This window comes from Camarhynchus parvulus, chromosome 3 (assembly GCF_901933205.1).
Source record: "Camarhynchus parvulus chromosome 3, STF_HiC, whole genome shotgun sequence".
NCBI classification, from domain to species: Eukaryota; Metazoa; Chordata; class Aves; order Passeriformes; family Thraupidae; genus Camarhynchus; species Camarhynchus parvulus.
Genome location: NC_044573.1, coordinates 14869638 through 14890875, shown reverse-complemented (window position 1 = coordinate 14890875; position 21238 = coordinate 14869638). Strand labels below are relative to the sequence as shown.

The following is a 21238-nucleotide window of genomic DNA, read 5'->3' as shown; positions in this document are numbered from 1 at the left end:
CAACTTCTTCTTTGTTGTTGTTGTTGGGTTTTTTTTCTTCCAGACAGCAGATTGGGCATCTCAGATCTACTCCTACTTACCTCTGCTTTGCTGTATGACCTTTTGGAAAATTTAAGGTCCTCTTCCTCCCACATTTATTTCCAGCATTTGTGAAATACACATAATCCATATTTGAAATGTGCTTTGAAATCTGTACTTAAATATTATTTCATTACATACTATAAAAGACTACAAATTATTTCAGATGGACAGATCATTTCAGTGGGAGAGCGGCAAGTGTTAAATCACCGAAGCAGTCCTTTTCTCACTTTTGTCTATTTTGTAGGAAGACAGAAAGTATTTGGGAAGATTCATTTGACTTTCTGGCTCCCACTGAATTATTCATTGTTTCAAGTCAAGTGGGTAATTCACCTTGCACATACTTCTCAAGTGCAGTGCTAATAAGAAAATCACGCTGAGTTGATTTTTCTGACAAACAACATTTCATGTAACCAGCTGTCCTTAAAGAAATACATCCTCTCTCTATGCAAAAATGTTCAACAGTCTACAGTGAATAGCAGGACGCCAATAAATGTTAGATTGATTCAGACTCCTAAAAGCAATGTTCTTTTTTATACCTTTCCATTTCAATCTGGAACTTGCATTTCTTTTCATACATTTAAACTTTCTTCCAAACCTTGCTGGCACTTGAAAGCGAAAACACTTTAGCATTAAAATCCAAATTCGCTGAGGCAGCATATGGCAACTCTGACATGAAACAAAAAAAAAATTGTCCCTATGGGAAGTTGCTCGCTCCATACAAAGTTTTCATCCTTAGGGATAACAACCCAAACCCAACCATTTATATCCCCTTTTTCAGGTTTTTCACCACCTTCTCAAGTCAAATGGCAGGCTTTTTAGTTTGCAGTGAATTACAGACTATGAGTAAAACACTTTCTCCTTTGAGAGACTGCACCACTCAGCTTGCATCATCTCCTCAGAACAGGAAAGTCTGCTCTGACTGAATGAAATTTCAGCCTCCTTAGATGTTTTCAGAAAAGGTAGAGTGAGCTGAGCGCCCCTGGATTTGTTTGTGAGAAGCTCTAGTCCCTCACAGTGGCACTGCTGCCTCTAAGTTTGTTCTTAGCCATCCAGAACCAATTAAGAAGACAAGTGAAGTAAGCAGTGAACTACCCAGGAGAAGGCTGGCTGGAGGAGTCCTGGCTGATCGTCAGATGCTTCTTTTGGAGGTTGTCTTCCACTAGCTATTCGTCCTTGAAACATGCATGAAACATACTTTTCACATGCTAGAAACTGGACTCAGACCAACAGAAGTCTGGGATCAGGATGTTCATTTGGAAAGAATAATGAAAATGAAGAAAACAGTCAAAAATGACCATGAAAAAAATCTGGAAGGTTCCAACCAAAAACTCTGAAACAAAATGAAACTTTTTTTTTGCTGAATAAAATAATTTGGTGTTATATTTTTTTTTTCCTGATGAAGTATTTCAAACATGAAAATGTAGATTCTACTTCCTTGTGACTCACTATCAACAATATGAGTTGAAGTCTTAAAGATATTTTTTTCCTTGGGAAAACAGTAATTATAGTTATTTGACTGTCCAATGGAAAAAATTTCATAATTTCCTCTTAAAACATGCCCTGCACAACTTGGGGAAAAGCCCTTTAAAATTATAAGATATGTACATGGTTAGAGCTGGAAACAGGGAAATAAGTTTAACATGGATATTTCCCTTCCTGTTTTCAGAAAATAAACAGTCCAATACCAATCAAGGGAATTACTCCAAGAAAAGCTCAAGTTCCAAAAGAAGCAAAACATATTCCTGTGGTGTTACAGACTCCCCAGGGATCCCCAAACAAACTGCAACATATTCCAATGAATACTTTTCCAGGAGAGCATTCCAGCTGAGAAGTGAAAAGAGAGCAAGCACTGCATAATTATATTAGTAGATCCTGGCCTAAGATATCCAGCATTTTTGTCCAAATTCTGCCAGTGATACTTGCTGGCCCAAGGGAGCAGGTCCAAGAGATAACTGAAGTTTTGAACACAAGTTCAGCTTGTTTTGAGTTGGAAAAAAAGAACAGCTAAAATGGAGCTTACAAGGTTTATAAATGGTATCTCGTTTTTTAAGTCACTGTACAGTCATTGACTAAATTTGGTTTTTCCAAAGCATGAAGTAGCTACAGCCAACAGCTCACTGTGCAGCCACTGACTACATTTGGTTTTTCCAAAGCATGAAGTAGCTACAGCCAACAGCTCCTCAAACTCCTTGTTTTGCTGGGAGAAAATGCCTCCAGACATAATAGCCCTGACTTTGGTGGAACCGCAGGGAGGACGAAAGCAATCCAGAAGTTCTGCATGAGCACCAGAGAAAGCAACAGCCAAACACAGATGATGGGCTCTGCACTGAGTTTATCATATTTGCTGGATGACAAAGTCAAGTTAGATAGGAAAAAATGTAATCAATCTCTCAGCCTCAAACTCCAAGACAAAACACAGGGCACCTCCTCACCCCAGTGGCTTATTTTATTTTTCAGGTTCTTGATGCAGACACATTCAACGTATGTTGAATGCCTCCTCCAAAGAAAAGGAATAGGGGTGTGAAGAGCTGGCAAGGAAGAAGAGAACCGGATATTAATGCTAACTGTAGCACTGCAGTGTTACATAACCTAAAGCCTGACAGTAATCAGCTCAGTGACATTGCTGTGAGACCAGGAACATAATAATAATTAGATCTGGCAATTCTGGTTCTTCTGTGAAGACTTTATGTCTGCAAAGCTCATGGATCCCTTACCATATATTCCTCTGTATGGAAGTATAATGCTCAGAATCAAGTAAGATAAAGACCATGACGACAGACAATTTACATTGATGACATATTAAATCTGTACCTACAATAATGGTGTACTTCTTTTCAGCACTCAGAGAGTAGGAAGCTTGCAACGTAAAACACAAAGCTGTATTTTCACAGAAATGTCGTCATTCAGGTATCATTCCTTATAAGCAAAACTGTAATCTTTAACAGAGTCCATTTATAATGGTATGGAATTGATACTTTACAAATAATTAGAGAAAATATGTACCATAGAGATGTTTAATAATTCTTAGTCTTTCCATGGTGTTTTGTTCTACCCAGGCCTGTTCTCTCCCTCAGGATGGAAGTTCCCAAGGCCAAGAAGCATTTATTCAACTTCACTAACCCATGACATACATATTAGCATTTTAATTATTATTGGTTATTTTGAGCTTTTAGAGGCTGAAAAAGCAGTAGTCCAATGCAGCATCAAATAACTACTGCAGCAAACTACTACTAAAATAATTTAGAACTAAACCTTTCATTTATTTCCATTGTATCTCCAAATACTGCAATCAACTTTCAGCGACCTCATTAGAACTCCTTTTTGTATTCATGGAGCACATCATGCATACAAACAGTGAAGTAGGTTAAATGGCATGAGTGGATGCATTACATAATACATTTATTGTGTGATACAGTAGCATATGCCATTAAAGAGATTCTTTTAACTTAAGTCTCTTAGGAGAAAGGGGGTGGGATTTTTAAAACCACAGCCCTGTGACACAAGCCCTGGTACACCATGCTTAGATACCCCAAAACACAACACCAAAAAGTATTCTAGTCTTACATTGTAATTGATTTAACTGCACACCTTCAGTTGCACCACCTTTTATTTACTGCCAATGTCATATACATTAAATGGCTCTGGTCATATAAGTGTACACACAAGAAACTCCATCAACTGTTTTAACATTTGATTTTAACATTGATTTTCTGACATCAATAAAGAATGGAAATAAACTTGTAGTTTTGCTCCATTCTAGACCTATCATCTCACAGTCTGGGTACCATATACAACAGATACAGTATTTTACTAATTTTATAATCTTCCCAAGTTGTATGTTAAACAATATATTTAAAATCTTTTGAAAGGCATTTTTCCAGCCTCTGTATTTTCTATTAGGCTTAGAGATTTGCCCAAAAGAAAACAGAGCCCAAAATGTTTGGTTGCATTGTTTCTGAGAAGATTTCTTAGCATACAATTTACTTGTACAGGAGAAAAGGAAGTATAGCTGAATAAGACACACTTCCTAAACTGGAAGTGAAGCCAACCTTGAAGACAGAGCTGCACATGGCAGTCTGAATTCTATCACAGCTCTAATGTTGGTAACTTGGTCATTTTTGAACCCCCACATATTTTGCACTCATCAAGCACCAACAATATGCCTATGGATTCCTGGATCCAGTGAATGATGAGATACTCACAACCTTCAGTGACTAACAGCCATAACATAACATACAAACATTAAATTAATTAAAGTAATTAAATGAGTCATAACAGCTCAGCATATCAATGTACTGCATTCCTTTTTCAAAACCAAACCAAACTTGTCCTAAATCAAAGCAAAATTCTGCATCACAGTGGGTTCCATGTTAATGCAAAGCCACTGGCTCACTCTGTCCATTCTTCTCTACATTGTACTAAAATGACCCTAAATCATACAGCCTCGCCACTGCCACTGCTTGTATTGTAATATTTAACAGACCTCTCTGAATATCCTAGGCTGGAAATTGCACAGATGAATAATAAAAGCAAGGCCTGCTCTATGAAACAGAGATTCTGCATCAGGCAGGAAACAAGAGGGAAACAGGAAAAGGCAGAGGGTGACAGGGGAGCTACACTGCAGTCAGGAGAAAAGACATCAACAATAAAGCAGAAACTTAACTAATGCAAATTCAGCATATTACAGGCAGCAGAACAGAGGCTGAATGTGTCCAGCTTGTAAAAGTACTGAACTTCCTCATGGTTACAAGCAGTTTTGAGAAATAAAGCTCATTCTTTTGCCTCACCCCAAGTATCCTGTTCAGCAACACGAAAATGATGCCATATGTGACATGAAGCAGCTTCAAGGTGTCACCAAAACCATCGAAGAGCCACAGAGAGAAATTAGCCACATCCAGCTCAGCCATGGTCACTGTCTAACTTTGTCTTAAAACCACCAACCATGTAGACTCCCCAGATCCTGGTGGCACCAAGACTACAGTACATCACTGCTTTTATTTTTCGAAAATTCTACAATAATCTCCACAGCGCTGCCTTTGCCCAGCAGTCTATCACCCTACAGTACATTCATTTTTATTTTTTACTAATAGAAATACTTCTAGCTTACCCTGTAATCTCAGTTATACAGTATTTTCATAAAAGACACTCTATGTTTGAGTTTGGTGTCATTTTGATAGTCTGTTATTTTATTGTGTGCAGCTAATTGTGTTTTTTCATATAACAGATATAAAAGATTTTCAACATTCTTTAATATTGATGTTGATCAAGTGGGTTCTTTTCCCCATCTTTCTAGTTACAAATAGAAATATAGATCAGTTAAGATTAGCTTTTACATTGTGCGGGACATAATTTTCTGCAGTTGTAAACTATCTGGAATACTCAATGGTGTTGTGATATTTTACTTTAGAATTGTATTGCACATCACAAATACAATATACATATGCAGTCCAAAGATGAGCCAGTGATGCCACACAACATGTGAGGAATTTAAACTTGGAAATTGTGAAATTCTTCAGCACATGCTCAACACCCTCACACTGCAGTGAAGAGGACTTCCCTATCATTCTAAGTGACAGCTTAAGTACCTGAATAACTCTAGGCCTCATCATTTTTTATTTTCAGAGAGTCCTTTTTCTGAAGACAGAAACTGATAATATAATAATTGTGATACCCGAATTAAAGAACAGCTAGGTGCTTTACAGCTGGAACTTCCACTGGTTAACTACACAAAACAGAGGTGGACGGGGCTTTCCGTGAGCAGTTAAATCCAGCAACCCTCTCTGGGCAAGAACAGAGTCTACAAAGGCCAGGGACAACAAAAATAGGACTCCCTCAGATTCAGTTTTCAACAGGCAATCACAGGGAATTCAGCAATCACTGTCTGCAGTGACAACAACCATGCTATGTACATAGTACAGTCACAAACCAAACTTGATGCCTCACTGAATTTCTGATACATTTCTTTTGACATTATCATAAAAGCAATTTAATGACCTAAAGACTAGCTTATCCTCTGCATTCTGGAGGCAGAGGAGTACCTCCTTACTTATATAAGCATTGCAAGAAGGGCAGAGTAGTAGGAAAATCTTTTTCCTCACTTAACAGACACTTAAATCTCCTCTTTGTAGCCCTGATGATTTCTTGTTTGGAATTACACTGTTCATACACCATATGTAGCATATTTCCTGCAATTATTTATCTGTGCCCTGCTGCCTGTATGACCCTTTCTCTTTCCATGTCTGAAGTGAGGTTGAATTCTACCTTCCCAGAAACTGACTCTGTGTCTGAGTTTTTTTGTTTTGGTTTGGTTTTTTTTTAACACTGTGCTGTGATCTCTGCTCCTTCTTTCTTCTTGTGCTCTCAGATAATAAACCCATATATTTCAATAACCACCCACCAATATCTGCAAAGGGTCCAATTATCATAGAAGAAAAATGCCCATTTAAGCATTAAATCTTCTCAGTGATAAGACACACACAAGATCAATTACCAGATGACATACAGATGACTCAAGTTCCCTCAAAAAATTTGTCTTTTTTTCTTACAATGCTGGCGGGCTGGCTTCATTATGAATTAGAAACAGAATTTTCAAAAACAGCCCTGAGCTGTGTGGGAAAGCAATATAAATACAGCGCAAGATGGAACCAACCTGAAAAACAGTAACAGTAGCTGGTAACAGTACCAGAAGAGGCCCCCCACTGTGAACAGGTACAAACTCTTGGAAACCCTTCCTCAAACACACTGGATAAAGCATAAGACAATTTACATCAGAAATGATAACCCAGGGATCCATTCATGGAAGTCACTGTCTGTTTTCTGCACAACATGCTTCATTTCATCAGGATGGCTGAGACAAAACTTTCTTCAGTACTTGTGTGCAGTGCAGCTTCAATGAATAGTGTGTAGGTTTGAGGGTAGTTTGGGGTTTTTTTCAGCATTGGAAAGAAGACATTTCCTCCCATGAGTTTTCCTTGGCTGTTCAATATTTAATACAGATACTTAAGCAAAGATTTTAGATTACCTAATGTTCCGTTTCATATCAAAAGGTAACACTGATACAGGTGTAATGCTGCCCTGTAGTCTCATAAAATTATGGCAGCTCCAAATTTCTCCTGAACATAATCCTACCAGAATGCCAGCACCATGACAACAGATATCACAGAAAAATGCTAAATAGATTTTACTGGCAAGTCTGTCAACCTCTACCATCTGCAGCATGTATTTACATAAAAGAGACAAAAACATGAAAGGCTTTTTGTCCCGCCATTCTGCCATCTCTCTGTCATAACACACACAAACCTCCCTGCGTGGCAGAGAACTGGATGATGAACCTGAAGCCTCCATCTAAGATTTGAGAGAGGATGGCAAGTCTTGGCCATTACATTAATTTATATCATGCTTAGCTCCACAGAAGCCGAAAGTTTTGTATGAATCTGGGATCACTGCTGTGGTGAACTGTACAAACAGTGCAGTTTTTCCCCTTCACCCACAGTATCAACAGCAGGATTACAACAGGGGACTGGTCAAGTGATGGCCCCTTCTTCTCCTGCTGTCCTTTTGCTTTCAGGAGCAAACCAGCTTTCTTCTCAGATGGAAGAAGCATCTTGGGATACCTCCCAAGCTTTTTTTTTTTTTTAACCAGGAAATCAAACTGGTCAGGAATCTGAGAAATCAAGATGTGGGGCATGGAGCAGGAGGAAAAATGCCAAGAATTTCCATTTAAAAAAACCTAATTGTTAATTGCTCTTATTGCTTTGCTCCAGGGACAGAATGTTATTTGCCTTCAGTAACAGAAGTCTGGAGAAACAAGCTACACCTCCACAGCAAATACAAAGGTCTGAACAAGGGAAAGCTCCAATGGCTCCTAGTCCTTGTGTCCCCAGAACACTGCATTCCACACTAGCTGGAGAACTACAGAGAACTGAGGAAAAGTGGGTTTTCCTGATCTTATCAGGAAGATTTTAATTTCTGCAAAGGGGAAGATTTGTGGTGACACCTAAGACAGCAAGACAAAAGGCTCCACCTCTAGCCCAGCTCAGACCTGTCACTAATGTCCTGGAAAAGGCCCTGACAATTGACTTACACTGCGCTGCCATTGCTAAGGGCTGCTGTGCTGCTTCTTCCCAAGCTGTCATCCATCTCTTTTTCTCCCTGTTAAAGAGGAGCCATGGATGAAATATTAAGCTCTGGCAGGACTGGACAACCCCTGCCTGGGAGTGGGGCAGAGGGCACTTCAGCATTCACAGGTTGCAAGGGTCCAATCACAAATAAGCTGTGAGATTGATCCTGGGGCCTTTGGGGTCCAATCTGGCTAGCTCTGGATCCCTGGCCTCACTCAATCTCACAAGGACAAAAGTAAAAGACAGGATGCACTCTTTCTCCTCGGGATGACCGTCCCATGATTTATTGTGGAACTCCTCTAAGGGGGTCAGGGAGAGGTAAAAAGAGGTCAGCTGTGTGATGGTGGGAGATGTTAAACTGAGGCGAAGGGGGGTGGAGGAGAGGAGCCACAGCCAATGGGATACAAGTGATTGGAAGGGCAAGGGGAGGAATAACCTGGGGAGAGACCACCACTACAGGGGCTTCGGGAAAAAACAGAACAAACCATGTGATACAAACATACTATTCAGTGCAAAATACCAAACCCAGTGCAAGTCAGTCACATTAAGGGGGCACATAAAGGATCAACAACAATAAGCCAGTCACATTAAGGGGGCACGTTAAGGATCTCAGGCAAGGAAGGAGATGAAAGATTTTGATTTATTCAATTAAAAGCTTAAACTCTCTGCATTTACAACCCCTGTCTTCTCCTTGTCCCATGACACAAGCAGTCTGGGAGTACTGCTAACCATGGGCACCTGGTTAACTACTCCTGGAAGAAGCTCCGCATCCACCCTCCTCAGACTCCTGGATCAGCACAGCCAAGTCTTCCTTTCTAATCCCTTTCTGAAATGTAACAACTTACATCACTGGGATGTTTCTTTCCAAAGAAATCATCATCTAAGTGCCAAACTCACTCTCAGTGGAAGACTTTCATTTAACCTTTCCTCCCTCCATACATATATATTTATTCTCCCCATAGCAACACAGATCCACTAGCACAGAGATATCAGTAATGGGACTCAGATCTTCTCTATATATTATAGCTTCTTTCCTGAGCAGGATTAATCTTGGCAGCTGTGTGACAAAAGAAACTGTGTGGGAGGAAAATGGTTTTATCTAAAACTTGAAAAAACCAAAATAATCTTTGAGAGAAAAAACTGTTTCAACCATTCTCTTCGGTGGAAGACTATTTATTAACAGAAAATAATCACCAACAGCAAAAAATACAGAAGCATTAATCAAAAAGGTAACAAAATTAGCATGAATGTTTTCTTTCCTTTTATTTATGTGACCACTTTTTAAAATGTTTACATAAAAATATAGCTGAGACCACAGCTGTACTTATAATACAGGAGACCAGAAGGTGAGTCAGCTTTGAAAGTAACAATTAAACTGTACTGGGTTTGAATGGCCGGGTTTCAGTAGCAGTGCGGCTGCAGGGGTGGCTTCTGTGAGAAGCTGCTAGAAGCCTCCACCATGTCAGAGACATGGCAGAGACAAGCCTTGGCAGCTCCAAAGACAGACTTGCCACTGGCAAGCCTGGGACAATCAGAAATTGTGGTAATACATTTAAGAAGAAAGAAAAAAACAGTTATTGTGCAGGTATAATTGCCAGAGAAGAGTGGGGTGAGAACATATGGGAGGAACAACTCTGCAAACACCAAGGTCAGTGGAGAAGGCAGGGCAGGAGGTACCCCAGGCACCAGAGCTGGGGGGATTCCTCTGCAGCCTGTGGTTCAGACTATGGTGAGGCAGCTGGGCCCTGCAGCCCATGGAGATCCATGGGGATGCAGAGATCCACCTGCAGCCTGTGGAGGAGCTGGGGGTGCCTCAGAAGAGGCTGTGACCCTGTGGGAGGCCCATGGAGAGAGGAGACCACGCTAGAGCAGCCTGTCCTTGAGGGACTGCACCCCATGCAAGAGTGACCCCACTCTGCAGTGGTTTCGGGAGGACTGCTGCCCATGGGATGGACTCACACTGCAGCAGTTTTCAGCAGCTGCTCATGAGATGGACTCAGGCTGGAAGTTTGCAGAGAACTGTCTCCTGTGGGAAGGCCCCCACAGTGGCATGGAGAAACAATTCCTCCCTGAGCAACCAAAGAAACCACAGGTGATTCACAGGAATGGGGGTTATGGTCAGTGAAACTGACCATAACCCCATTCCCTGTCTCCTTGCACTGCTGGAGTAGGAGGTAGAGCTGGGAAGGAGGGAGGGGTGAGGGGAAGGTGTTCTTAAGGGTTCATAATCCTGCTCTGATTTGGTTAGTGTTACAAATTCAATTCATATCTCTACCTACAGCCTGTACTGCCCATGATGTTTGATGAGTGATCTCTCCCAATCCGCATCTCAACACATGAACCCTTCATTATGTTTTCTATTCCCTGTGCCACTGGGAAGGGGAGTGACAGAGTGAACTGGCATGCACCTGGCATCCAGCCAGCATCAACCCACCACAGAAGCATATCCCATGGTTGTGTTTTCCTTTAACTGTGGTGGAGCAGGAGAAGACTCAATTTCCCATCCTGCCTCTACTGTACTAACAAACAAGGCAATATGAAGTATCTCCATATTTCTGACTCACCTTTCCAGGGCAATGACATTGATAAACATACCACTAGCCCTCACTATTAAAAGCAATGTTTGGTCTTAGAGAAGCTGTTATTTCCCCTTACTCACAGGGAAGACTCTCTAAAGGTCCCCTTGCTTTGAGGCTGGGTTGTGACCTGCACTTATGAAGGTACAGATTTTGATGTCAGTGTGGATACCTTGTTTCCAGTCTCTCCAGCCAGTACATGCTCCTCCACGTCCCACTCAGCTCATAGACTCCTCCACTCCCAGATCACTCAACCATCTCACTGACGCTGGGCTTTTGTTCCAGCCTGTCCCACTTATTCTCTCTTCACATTCACACTGACGCCTGGTCCCATACTACTCTGGCTCCTCACAGCTGTCTGCATCCATGGATCATGGCAAGGGCTACTTTCCTGTCTGCAGCTCCAGAGAAAAGTAAAGCAGCCCCTTAAATGAAGTTTTCCAAGGACAAAAAAGCTTAATGGCTGACCTTTTGGTCTGAGACATTTCTGCTAAAGGAATAAACAAATAAATGCACATGAAAATGCAATTTCACATGAAGAATGCTGGAGATGTTGCTGCAATGCCTTAGCTCATTTAGAATTCCAGCTTAAAGATCTAAAAATAGCAAAGGGAATCCCTCCCCTCTCTGCAATTCATTTGGCACCAAAGGTATATAAGCTAAAACAACAAAATAGAAGTGCACCTGGAAACCATAGAAATTTGTAAATGATGCAAAAGAGTCAAAGTAAAGCTCTCCTGGAAGGTTCTCCATACCTCAGGTAATGTAATTTAAACACAACAGCTTCCATTTGAAGCAGTTCAGTTCACTGTGGAATTTGCCACCTTGACAGTAAGGATCCCTGAAAGGACAGTACTCACAGAAAAAAGCCACGGTGCCTCATGCACCTGCACTTTTTTCTTGAACAGTTCAATAGGACAACACACTATGTGACAACACTACATGTACCTTCATCCATTGCCAGTACTGCTCCAGGCTTCAGCAATATGAATCTATTAAATAATGTTAAAACCATTGTATTTGAGAGAACAAAGAATAGTTCTTGCTGGACTTCTAGAAATTCAATAACATTCAGTTTCCACCCCCTTGACTGCAGTGATGTTTATCACATAACTGCTGTAATGTTTGTAGCACAGCTCCAAACTATTTTGGTTCAAATATACAGTAAATTTTACAGAACAAAGCATTTTGAGCATTTTAAAAGACATGCAGATCATGGAAATGATGCAGTAACCTATTTGCATAGTGCTGTGACATCTGTCTTAGACTCCTGAAAAGCTGACATGGATCCTCAAGGGACTTCCTTGACTAAAAAACATTAATTAATTGAGTGAACATCTGTGCTGCTTTCCAGCTAGTAACTAAAATAAGCTGGGCATTGTAACCTCCTTAAAAGTGAAAAGTATACAGAATAAGTGCAGTCCACTTTCTCTCATTTGGGTAGGGCCAACCAACTTCTTGCAGCAGCATTTACCGTAACAGTTCCTGAGTGATTTTTATAGCCTTGTGGTGGTAGTTTTCTTCCTGGCTAGCCTGAAAACAGGAACATTTTATTCTTGGCTTCACACATTAACATATTAACCATGACAGTGCTGACATTTGTTGCTAAGTAAAATTGATTGTAAATGGTCTAGAAAGCTGCCATTACATTTAGAAATTACTTTTAGAGTTTGAAATTAAGTACTGTCAACACAACTCATGTTTCCTTATACACAAATTTGACAGGAATTTTTATGGCTTCACATAGAAAAGAAGAAGGGAGGTAAAACTAATTTTTAATTGCTCTCAAACTGTATTACATAAATTAACTGACCTATATGGTATCATAAGAGCTCAAGGACTATTCAACAGGACAGGCTAGATGAGAAAATGTCATTTTACACATGGAGATGAAACATTGCTTCATCCCCCTTCCATTTTCCAGTGCAAACCATGAAGTCAGAATTCACCCAGGCTCATCCTTTTCCTCATATTGCAGATATTCTCAGTTATTTAAACACAGCTTTATTCCCTGAAATCAAAGGATGGAGTCACTGATATGCAGTAGCACAATGAGGTGGAGATTTATCAGGAAAAATGAGATTTCATGGCATGTGACAGAAGCCAACTGCAAGTATAGAAACCGGCAAGTATCAGATAACCACAAAAAGGACCATCTCTGAACGAGAAGGCAGATTCACTTAAGCTGCTCTTAATAGCAGTGCAGACACTTAGTCTAGAGGCATCAATGTAAGAGCCAGCCTGGAATTAGTACAGGAGTGCTCAGACATTAGGCTGCAGTGAGAATTGGTGGTTTCCTACAAATATCATAGGCATTTGTTAAATTTTCAGAGACTTACAGAAATATTTATTTCCAAAGAGCACATGGAATGACTCTGCACAGTGACTGTACCCAGCCACTACTTTTCAATGCTCTGAGTTAATTGTGTGCTTTTTCTCTTAAATTTTCTCATGCATTTTCTCATAAGTGACTTAACAAGATTGGGTGGTTCAGAGACAGGAAACAGCTCAGGACATTTGCTTTAGTATCCACTAATTGTAGATTTTCCACAGTGATCTACTTTCTGATCTCTGCTTAGATCAGAAAGTTAAACCAAACTTTCTGATCTAAGCAGTAAACCAAACAGTAAACCAAAAAACGGAAGCCTGTGAATTTCTGTTCAAGGCAGGTTGGACACGTCTCTGCCTCCTAATCCCTCACGTGTATGTTTCTCTTTAGAGAAGGGGACCAGGAAGAGGGACCCTAGAGCACCCAATTATCAGCATCCCGGGATAGAGCAATGGAGCAGGCAGCACCTGGAACCTATCTGGTTCCCTCACATGGCTCTCAATAGAAGTGACCAGCCATGGGCATCCTAATTGGACCTGGAATCTGTTGCTTCACTAGGAATCACTTGAAATTTCTGCAGAAACAGGAAAGTTAAGCTGGGAATTCATTAGATCTTGCTTGCTCTGGTGTCACAACAACAATTATGATCTTATTTTACCTATTTTCCTCTTCTTCTCAAGTGTTTTATTGTCACAGATGTTCCAATAACACAAATCTGGCAATCATATTCTGTCTGGAATAAAATTATTTCCCACTCTTCACAGTGCAGTGAATTGACATCTTAATGATGGATTAAAAAATAATCTATTTGCTGTCATGATATCATTCCGTAGGCTGACCTACTTTCTTTGGGCAGTAAATATACTTTCTGTGCTACCTGGTCCAACTTCAGCCCAGCATCAAACCGGTGCAAAAACTCTGCATATAAGGAAAAAGAATTTGTCAGTGCCAGCTCATAGCTTTCCACAAAAGGGGCCACCTTCTCCTATCTGAGAGGTTTATGCTTCTGAAAACTGAGCAGACCATTCACAGACTGCAAGCAAGAGCCTCTAAAAGAACTACTCAAGTTTGACAGCTTACACTCTCCTAGTAACTGGTGTTTATAGTATTCCCTGATAAGCAAGGAATCTATGGCAGTTGCTAAGAAAGTGCCACCATTGATACCACAAGGTATTCAGAGCTGAATAACCCATGGGTAGCAGGATTCATGGAGGGGACAACCAGGAGATGTACCTCAGATGTCTTCTCCCCACATTACAGAGTGCACAGGGATGTCCTGGAGACTATGGCATTAATGAGTCTTACTGGAGAGAAGACACATCTCAGAGAATGTATGACTACTTCTAACAGTGAAATAAAAATAAAAGCTGAGGCTATTTGGGAAGTGTACGCATACAGAAGCCAGCAAGCTTGAAACAAGCATTGGGGAATAAAACCCATAATCATAGCCATAGATTTGATCATCACCCTGATCACATAAAAAAGCGGTCTGTGTCACAAAGAAAATCTGACAGTGCACATAATGATGAAACACTTACCCTGGAGTCCTTTTCCAGACGAAGCTTGTGTTGAAGGCTGCGTCTTCTCCTGGCTTTAGCAAGACCATTGTGATAAAAAAAGTATCCAGATTCTAAAAAAGGGAGCTGAGGAAGAAGAAAGGAAAAAAAAATAATGGAGCTATTGGTTGTTAATAAGGATGACAAGAAAACTTTTACCTGAGAAGTGATTCAGGAATCTACAACAAGACTTGTGAAGAGTAATACCAAAGAGCCCAAATCATTCCGGAGAATGCCCCTTTTCAGTTATTTTTGAGAAGTGCACCCAGCAGCATTAAAGTTGTTTGCTACAGGTTTACAGTGCGTAACTTCATTTGGATGCACTTAGTACTCTTTCCACCTTACATTTAAGGTCAACAGTGTCAATATTTCTGACAGGCAGCCCAAATCACAAGAGGAAGCATTCCCTATTTCCTGAAAAAGCCAGAATAAAAGAACAAAATTAATTGCAAAAGATTTGAAACTCCAGAGAGCATCTCTCACCAAAAGAGCCTTACATAAATGCTTCGCTGAGCTGCTGTAACATACTCAAACTGACACTGTAAGATGGAAGGCAGAAAGCAAAGAGATTTCCACTTTCAGAAAAATACGATACTTGGGAGTTTCTTCTGAGCACCCTCAAATGGAACACACAAAGCGTATTAGGAAAACAGACAGCTCAGTGTTCAGGTGGGAACAGTGTTCTGCACCTTTAATGTTCAAGATATTTAAGGAGCAAGCAAACACCTCTGGAGGGCTTCCCATTATTAAATGCATTTTTCTCCTCAGGACTGGCAGAGAGCAACTGGAAGGCTCACAGACATTTAGCTTTTAGAAGGCTAAATGACATAGTGTTAGGAGAACATCATTGCATTTCCAGCACTTAATTAGGAAGCTCCACTTGAATCTCAAGTGATCAGTTCTTTCCCCATTTGAACTTATTAGGTACATTCTAGTTGAACATTTAAATCTAAGCAACTAACTGCACATTTTTAAACTAAGCTAGTCCTTGTAAAAGTTGAAAAAATGGTTAGGAAGTTACACATTAATGCTATGAATACTTCAACTTTAAAGGTTTGACTACCATGCCTGTAAAATACCTTTCTAAAAGAGATATTCTAGAACAGCTATGACAGCCTGTTCCTTTCCTTTTTATTATCTGTACTTCATGATAACATAAACATCTTAGCAGGAGTTCAAAGTTCTTTACTGAAATACCAAGGCTGATGTCTAGATAGAAAAAATGTTGAGAAAACCTGGCTGAATACAGGTAGCAGCATCATGCTGCCATAAAAGAGATTCTGTTCCTGTATACACATATATACAGTGCATAAATATAAATTACCTTCTACGAAATTACCTCCTGTTTCAGTCAATCTATCACGATATGTGGTACACTTCCACAAACATAGTTTACTATACATGGAAAGCAGTGCGGAAATAGAAGATAGTGAATTCTGAAAGTCTAAAATCTGCTAATTCCAAAAATGAGTAGGCAAGTTTGGATTTTCTTTTTCTTCAAAGTACTTCTTTATGTTAATTGAAACATTTACTATCAATGAAATGAAAGCATTTCATTTTCATGTTAAAATTCCATTCTGTATGATATATACGCATGAAGTAACTTAAAAAAAATCAAAGCATTCTGTTCTGATAAAAAGACCTCTTTTAAAGTGTTTATAAAAGGTTAAGGAGATTTCATCAAAATCATTATGGTTCTCTGGAGCTGATCTGCATGGCTGACTGGAAAGCTTTTCTGGGTGAATAATCAGAGTATTTAGCTTCAGCTCCACACACTTGTGAAAAATACAACAGCTGAGGTAGAAGGAGAAAGAAGACTATGAAAGCTCACAGTAAAGGCCACCAAAGTCTCCTGCACTTTGTACATATCCTCAGAGTCAGAGCTATGGAAGTTCAAATTCCGTCTGGGTTTAGGTAACTCTTTTAAAAAGCAGATTTACATTTAAACTTGTATCTGACATCTTTACCAACTGGGTGATCAGGTATTTACATAATCCAGAGTTTGGTAATAGTTCTGGCTCTCCAGGAAAAGGCCCTTCCCCCACACTTAATACATTACTCTATGCCTCAAAAACACGCAGGGGAAAAAAAAATCAAAACAGGCAGATTACAAGTTACAGCTTGAATACCATCCTTTGCTGTCTGTGGCCCAATTAGCCTTCTAATTCTCTCCATTAAATCAGGCTACTTTTCTTCCTTTTATTTTAGTATCAAACATTAAAATCAAATCCAGTCAAATATTGATCTTGATGTTCTTCCTTTAAGGATTAGGCTAAGCAATTCTGAACATATCTGGAAATATATAATAACAGATATTTGCTGTTCATTTTCCATATAAGGTTAGTTTCTAATACCTCTTAGCACAAAGCAATATTGCATATAGTAACCTTTTAAAGCTGGTATATTCAAGTTTGACCATAAGCAATTACAATTAGTATAACAATGACCAGATTTAGGGACAAAGTAATAAGATTGACTAAGATTATTCCACTCTTTCCACAGTTACCCCAGTAATCTTTGAGGAACTTGGATATTTTACGTTTCACATGGTTTTTCACACCAGATCAATTAAACCCAGAGGGAGACACCTAGGAAGGCAGCTCAGTAAGGCAATAACTGAAAGACAGTGATCCAGCACTGGTGATTGTGAATAATTAATAGCAGAAACCAAGCAATTTTCAGGAAAAATCTAAACCCTGCAGTAAATCCTTGAAATCAATGAACATACATTTGGGAGAAATCAGACACCAGGGAAAGGGCCTAAAATGTCAAGCTTTGAAGAGGGTTTTGTACTGAGATCTGTGAATACAAGAAATGATTGAAACTTCCAATTCTGAGGGACTCCTGCTACCAGGCCAGTAACTTATTGGTCCCAACCAAATGGAGGACACAGGCAGCTCACAGGAGGATTTACATTCCCACTATCAGCTACTCCAGGAAGTGTCTTTTGATTTGGAGCTATAGCAAAAGAGCAAATAGTGAAATGAACAGTGCAAATACTGATATGAAATTAAAACAGATCTCCTGTACATAAAGAGTTTGAAGTGTCATCAACAGTATCTGCTCTATAATATTGTAGCTGTAAAGCTGGAATTGTTATGGAGTAAAATTACTATTCTGGCAGCAGCAGGCTCAGCATGTAACATGGAACAATAATGCACTCAACCTGGTGGCTCAGGTTCTTTTTGTAAGACAAAAGCAAAGCTTTCTGCCCTCAAAAAAAATTAGCAATTAAGTAAGATAACTAATTACTGGAAAGCACTTTAACATTCAAGTGAGGAGGATTATTTAGAAATAGACCTAGTTATTGCCTTGATGCATAAATATTGTCCATTACAAGGCACGACTGCCAGAATCTCAGGAATTACAAGCACTTCATTACTTGCAATATTTGTATAACAGTACTGGTGGAAAATACATATAAGCAAAACCAGAATCACAAATACAAAACAGTAAATAGAGCAAAACATTTTATATCCACCTGTCTCCTTCTTTCTTCATATTTGCAGTCTCCTTGTGGTTATTAATAACACTTTCTGGAGCAAAAATGAAAATGTCTTTAACCCTCTTCCTGAAGGATGTGGACCAGAAAATAACTTTTAAAAATTCAGTGATCAACTAAATGCAGCAAAGAAAAACTCTTTCAGTGGAAGAGGCTTAACTGAAATCAAAATAGACTTGATGATCTTAGGTTCTTTTCCAACCTTAACAATCCATGATTCTATGAAGATTGCCAAGATGCACCATGTGGTATAGAAAGAAGCAGGAAAAGTTTCAAATTGTCCACAGTTTTAGCACCAATACATCTGAGGTATCTTAGCTGACCTCAGGCTACTGCTGAATCACAGAGGTTGAGGTGTTAATTATTTCTGAAATAAAAATGAGTAAGTTAAAATCATGGTTCTCAACCATTTTGCACTTTCCTCCTTACAGTCTTTCCCCAGAAATAAAAGGGAGTGACTCTGTGCTGCCCTAGATGCCACTGCTGGGAAGATGTGCTGTAAACATGCAGCTACAATTCTTCCCTGCCAGGCCCAAGCATTGCTCCTGAGATGCCATTCCCTGGTACAAAAAGAGAGAAAAAGACAGTCCACTGCTGAGCCCTCAACTGCTCTGAGAAGGAAAAATCAGGTATAAAGTAGCCTGAGAGACACTGAGGATGATCTAGGATGGGGCAGCACACAGAGATAGTTCCCCAGAGCTGATGGTTCCCATCCCATCTTGTCTACTTGACAAAATCACATTGCTCTTCTTTCTTGGTCTTGCCTTGAACAATATGCACAGTGACACCAGTTGCAGTTTTGCCTGCCACAAAGCAAAGAAAATTAATATCAGCTGCAAAGCAGTGCAGAAGTTTAAAGAAAAGCCACAGAAAGACTAAAATCAGATACTGTTCCTCATTCTAAAACTGCAGTGAGACCACCTTGAGCAGAGCTAACACAGAAAACAAGCATCAGCATCTCCTGACCAGAAAAGCCCATCTAGCAAAGGTATTATGAATCAGCAATAAATTTTTAAGAAAATTCCCAAGTCGAATTAAGCTGCCAGTGGCATCAATATTTTATCTGGCTCTCTGGGAGAGATCCAGCATTCACTGTCTGTCACTAGTTTTAAGAGGTAATATAGAATACAAAAAAAAAGATGAACATTGGTTCCAAGGCTTATCTTTAATATAAAATTTTACTGGCTCCTTGTCTTTAACATTGCATTTTATTGGCTCACTACAGAGCTCTACATACATTATGGTGCCCACAAAAAGCTTAAGAACAACCTGGATTGCCCCCTCTTTATTTTAATGGGAACTACCTCTGCCCAGCCTTCCCATACTGCCTTTCACACTGATGCAGAATACCTACAGCACTCTGCTAACTTACGTGCATCATTTCCAATGATTTCTCCCCAATACTGTAATATTCTAAAATCAGTTTACTTTAATCTTTTGTTAAGGTTCCTCTCCCAAATTACTAATGGGGACAATAGTCTGCAACAACTTTCTTTTGAGCAAAATCATTTATAAATACAAGAAGGGCAATTTATAGCAAGTTATCACCTTCTTTGGTCACCAAAATAAGCATAAATGGATCTGTCAGTGAATGCCATTGACAGAAAGTACTCATTCAGCCAGGCTGACAAAGACCCTCCTCAGAGCTCCTTGCCTGCCTTAGTATGAATATGTGGCCATGGATGTGAGAGTTCAAACAAACACTGGTGCTAAAGGAAAAAAATATATACCCATCCCCCAAATAATAATTTAATATTTTTCTTTTTTTAAAGAAGTATTACACAAAACATTTCTCCCCATAGAGTCCAAGCACCGCCCAAGCATCCCTCCTGACTCTGAAAGGAACCATAAATCGGCATAGGTGAGCTCCTTCATCCCATTACTGCTCAGTAATTACACCAACAGAAAATATGACCTAAACCCAGTACAAATAAATGTATTTGGAGCCTTTGCGGGCCCACACACCTTCAGTTACCATTGTAAGTGAAGTACAACAAAGTATCTCACAGTAGAAATTAGAAACCTTTTTGAAACCTTTTCATCCCAGTTTCATCAAATGCACTGAGGATGCTTATAAATATTCAATAATAATTTTTAAACTCTCTTGCTCTAATTTTCCTCCACCCCAATTAGCATTAGAAATCATTTCACCTTTAAATACACAGATGGGAGCTAAGTCTGAAGTCAAAAACACTCACTCACTTTAGGGATAAGGGCCATGTAAGAGAAGAGCCAGCTAGAAACATAGGCGGTCTCAGGCACCAAAATGACACAGAACAAAGCACAAACATGAAAGGATTAATGCAAACATTGGTAGAGAAATGTGAAATAGCACAGAGGACTAAAGCTGCACCAGAGATCACTCAACAAGAAATCCAGTCTACTGTGTCCCCACGGCCCCAGGCAAGGATTCAGACTTGCTCATTTGTGTGCTATAATTATGCTGAAGGCACAAAATAAGGATTTCCATTGGAACCAGGGCTCTGCACAACCTCCAAACAGCCCCAAGGACTGGCACAGTCAGGCCCAGGTCTGAGTGCTATGATTCAGTCTTCCGGCTCAGTTCTCCTTGTACCTGTGTCCTAGCCAGCTGCCTCCACCAAAGTCTAATTTGTTTCTCTTGGCAAATCTGGCAGGTGGAGGTGTTATAGCCGTAGCTTCAACACTTCAGAAGGTACATTTCGTATGAAAACATCATAAGATCATCCTTGTGAAATCAACTTAGTAACACAAAGTGAAATTTTCTCTTACAAATTAATTCATAAATGCCTGTCTTAGACATTTTCATGTGTTTTTAGCTCTGTTTCATATAAATATCCAACCATCTCTTAAAGGAATCAGCAACTGGTGGTGGGAGTAAGAAGGGACCAAGACTAAGTAGCGAGATACAAAATTCAATGGTAATATTTTAACACACATGATAACAAGGCCACCTGCTACTGTTATTTAGAATAGTGGTTATTCTGTAAGAACACAGCAACGCTGCTTAGCAAGTTCTATATTACATCCTCTCAAGCCAGCAGAAGACATTTCCAATGGTTTCTCAAAGGTTTCCTCACCTCCACAGCAAAATA

General features: G+C 39.8%; 1 protein-coding gene across 2 annotated transcripts in view; it reads right to left on the bottom strand.

The window, feature by feature from the left end:
• The window catches only part of PCSK2 (proprotein convertase subtilisin/kexin type 2), a 111420-nt gene that overhangs the window by 77997 nt on the left and 12185 nt on the right, over positions 1-21238 (bottom strand). For both annotated transcript variants that reach the window (XM_030944475.1, XM_030944474.1), the window contains exon 2: positions 14645-14749. In XM_030944475.1, coding sequence (XP_030800335.1) covers positions 14645-14749 — 105 coding nt within the window. The remainder of the gene's footprint in view (positions 1-14644; positions 14750-21238) is intronic.